A 9,910-nucleotide genomic window follows, 5' to 3' on the forward strand; every position below is an offset into this window, starting at 1 on the left:
AAGAACGAGCCCTTCAGGATTTCCACCGCTAACCGCATGTACACCGTGTGCAGGAGGTAGGGCGCAGTGGATCGTACAGCAGGAGACTGGTCCATGTATAGTTAGTCTGTGTCACGTGACTCACCGCGTGTGGTGTGTGCCGCAGCTACCCCGGCCTGCTGATCGTCCCTCAGAGCATCCCAGACTCAACTATCAACAGAATCTGTCGCTGCTACCGACAGAACCGCTTCCCTGTGGTGTGCTGGAGGAATCCACGGACCAAGGCCGTCCTGCTGCGCTCAGCGGGGCTTCACGCCAAGGGGGTGGTGGGCTTCTTCAAGTCTCCCAATGCCCCCACTGCAGGTAACCTGATTCATGTGTTGTTGATGCAGAGGATGGTAGCTGACTGATGACCTCCTTTCTTAGCAGTTTAGTACTTTTAGTTTGTCAAACCTGAGGCCAGCCCGGCCGACCCTTCGCAGGCGCACAGAGGTGCTTTCGTCTCATCCGCTGCCACTGTGTTCCCTGTAACCACGCTAACATGTGCTGTGGTGTGAAAGGAACGGCCTTCTGAAGCACTGAGCGTCTCCTCTCTGTGCAGTGCCCTCTCAGGCCGACTCCACCAGTCTGGAGCAGGAGAAGTATCTCCAGGCCATCATCAGCTCCATGCCTTCTTACAGTGAGAACAGTGGCAGAAACACGCTGAGTGGCTTCACATCCACACACATGAACACGTCTGGTAGGTGGAGTGACTCGCAGACGTGACCATCTACTGCCACGTGACTGCGGGGTCACAGAGCTAATGGTTCCTTTGTTCACAGACTCATCAGATAAGCTGAGGCAGCCCAAGATCGGAGCTCTGATGAAGCAGGTGATGGGCGCCAAGGAGGACGCTCCTGGAACCTTCAGCAGAGGAGGTGAGAGGCTCTCCGCCTGCACTGCTCTGTGTAGCTGCAGGAGGCTGTCCAGGGGACTGGACCAGGACGAGGCTGCAGTACATCCATCCTAATGTTCAGTGTGTGTGTGTGTGTGTGTGTGTGTGTGAGAGTGTGTGTGTGTGTGTGTGTGTGTGAGAGAGTGTGTGTGTGTGTGTGTGTGTGTGTGTGTGTGTGTGTGTGAGAGTGTGTGTGTGTGTGTCTGTGTGTCTGAGAGTGTGTGTGTGTGTGTGTGAGAGTGTGTGTGAGAGTGTGTGTGTGAGTGTGTGTGTGTGTGTGTGTGTGTGAGAGTGTGTGTGTGAGTGTGAGAGTGTGTGTGTGAGTGTGTGTGTGTGTGTGTCTGAGAGTGTGTGTGTGTGTGTGTCTGAGAGTGTGTGTGTGTGTGTGTGTGTGTGTGTGTGTGTGTGTGTGTGTGTGTCTGAGAGTGTGTGTGTGTGTGTGTGTGTGTGTGTGTGTGTCTGAGAGTGTGTGTGTGTGTGTGTGTGTGTGTGAGAGTGTGTGTGTGTGTGTGTGTGTGTGTCTGAGAGTGTGTGTGTGTGTGTGTGTGTGTGTGTGTGTGTGTGTCTGAGAGTGTGTGTGTGTGTGTGTGTGTGAGAGTGTGTGTGTGTGTGTGTCTGAGAGTGTGTGTGTGTGTGTGTGTGTGTGTGTGTCTGAGAGTGTGTGTGTGTGTGTGTGTGTCTGAGAGTGTGTGTGTGTGTGTGTGTGTGTGTCTGAGAGTGTGTGTGTGTGTGTGTGTGTGTGTGTGTGTGTGTCTGAGAGTGTGTGTGTGTGTGTGTGTGTCTGAGAGTGTGTGTGTGTGTGTGTGTGTGTGTGTGTGTGTGTCTGAGAGTGTGTGTGTGTGTGTGTGTGTGTGAGAGTGTGTGTGTGTGTGTGTGTGTGTGTGTGTCTGAGAGTGTGTGTGTGTGTGTCTGAGAGTGTGTGTGTGTGTGTCTGAGAGTGTGTGTGTGTCTGAGAGTGTGTGTGTGTCTGAGAGTGTGTGTGTGTGTGTGTGTGTGTGTCTGAGAGTGTGTGTGTGTCTGAGAGTGTGTGTGTGTGTGTGTGTGTCTGAGAGTGTGTGTGTGTGTGTGTGTGTCTGAGAGTGTGTGTGTGTGTGTGTGTGTGTGTGTGTGTCTGAGAGTGTGTGTGTGTGTGTGTGTGTGTCTGAGAGTGTGTGTGTGTGTGTGTGTGTCTGAGAGTGTGTGTGTGACTCCATTGTTGGTTAATTGGCCGTCTTTGTTGTTTGACCTCAGCTCTGGGTCAAAGGGCCAAAGTCATCTCCCTCTCTCAGCCCAAAGTGTCTGGCAAGGCCAGGAACCCTGCTAGAGGTACAGTAGGCCACGCCCCTGACTCCCCTCTACCACTCCTTTCTAACCAATCAGATGTCTAACAGTAGCGTCTGTGTGTCTGGCATCCTCCTGGTAGCGTGCTGTCTCTGAGGACTAATGAGCTGTTGCTTGTTCTTCAGTGTGCATGCTGCTGCTGCAGCAGCTTTGCTGTCTGACGTCTGTTTGTTGTTTACTGTTTGATTCTTCTCGCTGCTGAATGTCAGCAACAGTTAGACCTTCATCACCAGCATGGCCGCCTGTAGCCATGGACACTGTAGACAAATTAAAGGATGCTTCCACTCCTGTACAGCTCAGGTTGTTATAGAGTGGAGCGATGCTTTAATGGCATCTAACATCGACAGGCTCTAAAGACTCTGGTGTGTGTTTGTGCTAAAACTGCAGGTAAATGGGGCAGTATCCGAGGCAGCGGACGTCTAAGTGCCTACAACCCAGATGTGGGGACACGTCTGGCTGGGAAAGAGTCTCCACAGCCCAACGGGGGGCCGAGCGAGGCGATGTTCCTCCGCCAGCAGAAGGCGTACCTCTACATCATCGGGGACAAAGCTCAGCTCAAGGTAAGTCCCTACACTAAGAGCTGAAGCTAGCTGGCACGACTCTGACAACTCATAAATACAAATACAAAGCGCTGGGTTACAACCTGCCTGTAGCTGAGACTCTGGGTGTCAGCAGTACTCTGACACATGCACAGTAACCCCTGCGAGCTTCAAACTGACACTGCAGATCCACTCTGGAGCTAAACTGCAGTCAGAAACCTCTGAGGTTTGTTCGCTCACCGAGAGGAAAAACAACCTCAGCAGAGCCGTCATTCTGTCACGCTAACAGTCAGCACGTACACGCAGGACATAAACCCTGAGGCTGACACAGGTGTTGGCCGCTACATTAACGTGTTGCTCGCAGCTCGAGGGGGAAGAGGGCAGAAAACAAATGTGCTTTGGTGTCTTCAACAATAACCGTGTTGTCCTCAGGGAGGGAAGCAGGACTCGTTCCAGCAGTGGGAGGTGGTCCCCATCGAGGTGTGCGACGTGCGGCAGGTGAAGAACAGCTTCAAGAAGCTGATGAAAGCCTGCGTGCCGAGCTCCTCGACCTCCGACCCCAACATGAGCTTCCTGCGCTGCCTGGAGGAGTCCGAGTGGATGGCGCTGGTACGTCGCGCTTTGTGTTTCTCAGCTGATTCTCGTCCACGCGGCTCTTATTTGTGCTGACTGCGTGTGTGCGTTCAGCTCCACAGGGTGCTGCAGGTGTCGGTGCTGGTGGTGGAGCTCCTGGACACGGGCTCGTCAGTCATGGTCAGCCTGGAGGACGGCTGGGACGTCACCACGCAGGTCTGACAGATGCTGGCTGCTTGGTTTTGTTAGAGCGAGCTGCGAGGGGGCAGAGTGTGTGATGCTGCATCTCTCTGCAGGTGGTGTCCCTGGTGCAGCTGCTCTCTGATCCCTACTACAGGACATTCGATGGTTTCCGGCTCCTGGTGGAGAAGGAGTGGCTGTCGTTTGGCCACCGCTTCAGCCACAGAGGAGCTCAGACACTGGGCAGCCAGAGCAGCGGCTTCACCCCCATCTTCCTGCAGTTCCTCGACTGTGTGCACCAGGTACAACAGCTGATTGTTTATCCATCATCAAGGACCGGCGCTTTGCTCTCACCGCCGCTGCCACGTGTTCGGACTGTGAGGCAGCGTGTAGAGCAGCAGCAGATTTACTGTCCTAGAATCATCCTGATTAATTAGATGTGATGTGACACGCAGCAGGCTTCTGTTCTCCTTCCTCTGATTGCGTTTGCCACAAGGTCAGAGGTCAGAGCTGTTCCTGTTTGCACTGGTGGCTGCTGCACGTACGGAGCAGCTGCAGCGCTGAGACACGATTCAGAGCAGACCTTTAATTAACACGGCATGTGTTTGTGTGCCTCCACCCTCAGATCCACCTCCAGTTCCCCATGGAGTTTGAGTTCAGTCAGTACTACCTGAAGTTCCTGGCCTACCACTACGTCTCCAACCGCTTCCGCACCTTCCTGCTCGACTCGGACTACGAGCGCATCGAGCTGGGTGAGTACAAACGGAGCCCGTGTTGATTCCACGCTCGAAGGCGGTTGTTAGTGTAACCATGATCCGTGTGTGTAGGAGTGCTGTACGAGGAGAAAGGCGAGAGGAAAAACCCTCAGGTGTGCAAGTCTGTGTGGGACTACATCGACCGACTGAACAAGAAAACGCCCGTCTTCTACAACTACATGTTCTCTCCTGAAGACGACGAGGTGAGAACACGAGCACAGCCTGCTGCGCCCGAAACACAAACTCGTGCTTAACGAAGGCGCTGCGTGTTCCAGGTGCTGAGGCCGTACACCTTCATCTCCAACCTGAAGGTGTGGGACTTCTACACGGAGGAGACGCTGTCCGAGGGGCCGTCCTACGACTGGGAGCTGAGGGGCCGGCAGGAGCGCGCGGCCGAAGAGACGGCGGAGAAACCCGACACCAGCGGGCCTAAATCTCAACGCCACATTGTGTGGCCGTGTTACGACAACCTGACCAAGGTGGTGCCCGACGCCATCACCAAGCTGCTGCAGGACCTGCAGAGCCTGGAGGCCGAGCTCGGCCAGGCGACAGACAAGTGGAAGGACACGTGGGATAAAATCAAGACCACGCAGAGGACGGAGACCAAGCTGGAGAGCAAGGTGGGCCAACAAGCACACGAGCCGGTGTCGACCCTGCAGGGTGCTAACACTCAGTGCAGCTTTAACCCTGCTGTATGTGGTTGAGCCAGGCTTTCATCCTACACACACACACACGCACAGACACACACACAGACACACACACAGACACAGACACAGACACACACACAGACACAGACACACACAGACACACGCGCACACACACAGACACACACACAGACACAGACACAGACACACACACAGACACAGACACACACAGACACACGCGCACACACACAGACACACACACAGACACACACACAGACACACACACAGACACAGACACAGACACACACACAGACACAGACACACACAGACACACGCGCACACACACACAGACACAGACACAGACACACACAGACACAGACACACACAGACACACGCGCACACACACAGACACACACACAGACACACACGCACAGACACACACACAGACACACGCACAGACACACAGACACACACACAGACACACACGCACAGACACACACACAGACACACGCACAGACACACACGCACAGACACACGCACAGACACACACACACACACACACGCACAGACACACACACAGACACACGCACAGACACACACGCACAGACACACACGCACAGACACACACGCAGACACACACGCACAGACACACGCACAGACACACACACAGACACACACGCACAGACACACACACAGACACACGCACAGACACAGACACACACACAGACACACGCACAGACACAGACACACACACAGACACAGACACACGCACAGACACACACGCACAGACACACACACAGACACACGCACAGACACAGACACACGCACAGACACACGCACAGACACACACGCACAGACACACACACAGACACACACACAGACACACGCACAGACACACGCACAGACACACGCACAGACACACACACACACACAGACACACACACAGACACACGCACAGACACACACGCACAGACACACGCACAGACACACACACACACACAGACACACACACAGACACACACACAGACACACACGCACAGACACACACACAGACACACACGCACAGACACACACACAGACACACGCACAGACACAGACACACACACAGACACACGCACAGACACAGACACACGCACAGACACACGCACAGACACACACGCACAGACACACACACAGACACACGCACAGACACACGCACAGACACACGCACAGACACACACACACACACAGACACACGCACAGACACACACGCACACACACACGCACAGACACACACACACACACAGACACACACGCACAGACACACACGCACAGACACACACACACAGACACACACGCACAGACACACGCACAGACACACACGCACAGACACACACGCACAGACACACACGCACAGACACACACGCACAGACACACGCGCACAGACACACACGCACAGACACACACGCACAGACACACACACAGACACACACGCACGCACACACGCACAGACACACGCACAGACACACACGCACAGACACACGCACAGACACACGCACAGACACACGCACAGACACACGCACAGACACACACACGCACAGACACACACGCACAGACACACGCACAGACACACGCACAGACACACACACGCACACACACACACACAGACACACACAGACACACACACGCACACACACACACAGACACACACACAGACACACACACGCACAGACACACACGCACGCACACAGACGCACGCACACACACACAGACACACACACAGACACGCACACACACACACGCACGCACACAGACGCACGCACACAGGTAGCTCAGTGTGTGTGCACTGATGTTTTCTGCCTCTGCAGCCTTCCTTCTCCAGCTCCCTGCTGATGTCATCCAACCTGAGCCATCAGCGGCGTTCTCAGGGCGTTTACCTTCAGGAGAGCGGTGTAGGATCCTCCATCAACCTGGCTCTGGACTGCGAAGCCAGCGCCACGTCTACGCCCGTCCCCGGTCGGCCGAGCACCAGCACCCTCTACAGCCAGTTCCAGAGCAGCGAGAGCGAGAACAGGTCTGTACCTGCCAGCGGGGCGTCGTACTGAACAGCGACTCCTCCCAGCTCTGCTGCCGTGTCACAGGCCTGTAGATAAACTGTGCAGCGTAGTGGTGGCAGAGAACAGCTCAAGCATGTCTCTACTTGTGTTTTGGCCTCCAGGAGTTTTGAAGGCATTCTCTTCAAGAGAGGGGCGTTGTTGAAACCATGGAAACCGCGGTGGTTTGTGCTGGATAAGACCAAACACCAGGTAAGACGGAGCAGAGGAGGCTTTGTCTCCAGGAGACCGTTGCTGGTTTAATGGCGCCTCTCTCCCTCCCTCTGCAGCTCAGATACTACGAGAGCAGGCAGGACAAGGAGTGCAAAGGAGTGATCGATCTGGCTGAGGTGGAGTCTGTCACCGCGGGAACGCCCACCATGGGAGCGCCAAAAAACATTGACGAGAAAGCCTTCTTTGATGTGAGTGAGCTCCCTCGCCGCGTTGCTCCAGGATCGTTTCTGACAGGAAGTGAGCCTGGATTGGCTGAAGCTCCCCCGTAGCGTTCATGGGGAGGCAGAGACCACACCCTCCCTAAGCGCTGGTGCACACACAGTAGTTTAAACAGACACACACTCCTCCCAGGAGGCTTTCAAGGCTAAAGAGTCAGAGACGATTCTCTTCTTGGCCTTAGTTTCAGCATTACATGAAACTGTAGGTTATAGCAGCGAGCTGAGCGCCGACTGCAGAGAGCCCCTCCCCCTGCTCCTGCAGCCTTTCTGAGTCCGTGCACGAACGAGACCCCGCTGTTATCAGTCTATGTTTAACGATCCTGATTCGTCTCTCTGCTTCTTTCAGCTCAAGACGACCAAACGAGTGTACAACTTCTGTGCCCAGGACAGCCTGAACGCACAGCTGTGGATGGACAGTGTTCAGAGCTGCCTGTCAGACGCGTAGAGGCGAGCGGCGAAGGGAGGAGCCTGTGACCACCGTGCTCTGTTCTGTGTTGAACGTTTCCATGTTTTTGTTATGAAAAGAAAAAACCACAAAGTCGCTGTCGTAGCTGCAGCATGAAGATCCTTCCAGCCCTGTAAACCGCCCTCCTCCCCTCCTACTAACCTCACTGCCCGGCCGCACACTCGGGGGAGGAATGACGGAGGAGCTGCAGTCGGCCCGGCCTCGTTCAGACTTCGAGGGTCCGACGGCTCGTCGGTCGGCAGACGTTCTTCCTCTTTGCCTTCCACTGCCCGACGCAGCGCTCACGGCGCGTTCAAAGGAAGTTCAAGAGGAAGCGGCTGCAACGAGGGGGCTCGTCAGCGGTTCATGAAGGATTTCCTTTCAGTTTTTTTTGTTTTTGCTTTTTAAAAATCTCAAATTTGTTCCAGGAGGAGGTCAGCGCTCCTCCACGTGTGGCAACGACACACTGCGAACGCCATGAACCGCTCGCAGAGATCAAAGAGCCCAGCAGGTGTTGAGAGTGTCGGTGGACTCGTCGCCGACAGTGTTTACAGAGGACCCTCACTACGCTGTGCGCTAACATTCACACTCTGAAGGACAGGCACTGCTGTATGAAACGGGGAGGAGACCCCGGTGTGTAGAGGCACACCGAGTGTGGGAGAGGAAAACTCCGTATTTCTTTAACCGCTCAAATGGTCTCGTTTCGCCATGAGTCGCTTTGTTCTCTGATTCCCATCCTAGTTTACGTATCGAGCTTCCTCCGCTACGACTGAGCGAAGCAGGTAAATGCAGACGCGGTGACATCGCCGCCTGCAGGTGCAGGCTTTGAAATGACTCGTGTGGCGTACGCCAGGACCGATTCAACTGAACATTGTTAAAAGACCACAACTTTTTCTCCATGTTGTTGTTGGCAGAAGTTCCAAATTTAAAACGTCAGCAGACACGAGACCGTAAGAGCTGTAAGTGAAATACTGTCGTTTCCTCCGACGACGGCGGGGTGGTGAAGGTCACACAGGCGTGTGTGAGCGCTGCTCGCGAGTTTCCACGCTGTTGTGTTTAGACGTGAACGATGCAGCACGAGCGGCGTGGCCCTGGGAGCGCGGGCGGAGGTTTCAAACATCTGTGTCTGTCCTCCACGAGCACCCGAACCCTGCTCTGTAAATTATGTCCTCCTGCTGTCTTTGAACACAGGCTTTTGTGCTGATAACTCTTTTGTACATACTACTCCAGATTTGTATGTAATGTTTATGCTAGTAATTTATTTAACTTGTCTCCTCAGTAAAGTTCCTCAAGCACCACTTTATTTTGAAATTAGGAATTCAACGTGCCATTTGTTTCTGTATTAATGTGACTAATGCTTCTTGCAAATGTACACCCTTAGTGTCTTTTTTCTTTGTGTAAACACAGTTGTCCTTAAACATGAACCATTAACAGTAGAGTGGAAGGGGAAGCCTCTTCACCGCGCTGCTCGCCCACAGCGACGGGACGATGTGGACTAACAAAGGTCAGAGGTCAGGTGTTCCTGGTGCATCGTTGTGAGATTGACGATAACAAACACGTAGAAATATTCATACTGATTGACGCTGATCCTGTGAATAAATTATTCTAATAAAATCCTTTTTTTTTTTTTTCGTATCCAGTCTGTTTGGTTGCCGTCTTCTTGCTTAATATTCTGATGCTCAGTTCATTTCAGTAGGATTTGCTGGTATTAGCGGTGCGAGCATGATGAAACCTATAAACGTCTGCAGGCTCCTCACGGTCAAAGGTCAAACAACCTGATGGTTTGGGTGAGGAACAGAACGCTCGCTGCGTCCTCGGGTCAGCCCCGGCTCACCTTTTTCACTCTCGTTTACTCATCTCTCAACGGCTGCATCGCCCCAACAATATGACATAATCACTTTTATTTATTTGTTGTTTTTTATTAAATTAGAAACGACCTTCTGAGCCGGGTTATGTTGTCAATCATGTCGATATCGAGTTTTTAGAATCCAAATAAAAAACTGTGGGTTTAAAGGTT

The 9,910-nt window shown here is 53.5% G+C and overlaps 1 protein-coding gene across 4 annotated transcripts in view; it reads left to right on the plus strand.

Moving 5' to 3' along the window:
• sbf1 (SET binding factor 1) overlaps window positions 1-9,910 on the plus strand; it is a 56,219-nt gene extending 46,309 nt beyond the window's left edge. For 3 of the 4 annotated variants that reach the window (XM_080886713.1, XM_080886715.1, XM_080886716.1), the window contains 16 exons: window positions 1-56; window positions 146-342; window positions 581-718; window positions 801-896; window positions 2,144-2,218; window positions 2,621-2,793; window positions 3,205-3,381; window positions 3,460-3,561; window positions 3,642-3,827; window positions 4,151-4,277; window positions 4,353-4,483; window positions 4,556-4,900; window positions 6,772-6,977; window positions 7,122-7,209; window positions 7,287-7,418; window positions 7,795-9,910. The exon at window positions 1-56 is cut by the window's left edge and continues 152 nt beyond it. In XM_080886713.1, the coding sequence (XP_080742839.1) occupies window positions 1-56; window positions 146-342; window positions 581-718; window positions 801-896; window positions 2,144-2,218; window positions 2,621-2,793; window positions 3,205-3,381; window positions 3,460-3,561; window positions 3,642-3,827; window positions 4,151-4,277; window positions 4,353-4,483; window positions 4,556-4,900; window positions 6,772-6,977; window positions 7,122-7,209; window positions 7,287-7,418; window positions 7,795-7,893 (2,328 nt within the window). In that variant the 3' untranslated portion in view covers window positions 7,894-9,910. The remainder of the gene's footprint in view (window positions 57-145; window positions 343-580; window positions 719-800; window positions 897-2,143; window positions 2,219-2,620; window positions 2,794-3,204; window positions 3,382-3,459; window positions 3,562-3,641; window positions 3,828-4,150; window positions 4,278-4,352; window positions 4,484-4,555; window positions 4,901-6,771; window positions 6,978-7,121; window positions 7,210-7,286; window positions 7,419-7,794) is intronic. The other variant, XM_080886714.1, reaches the window with a different exon arrangement.

This window comes from Rhamphochromis sp. 'chilingali' (assembly GCF_963969265.1).
Source record: "Rhamphochromis sp. 'chilingali' genome assembly, chromosome: 7".
NCBI classification, from domain to species: domain Eukaryota; kingdom Metazoa; phylum Chordata; class Actinopteri; order Cichliformes; family Cichlidae; genus Rhamphochromis; species Rhamphochromis sp. 'chilingali'.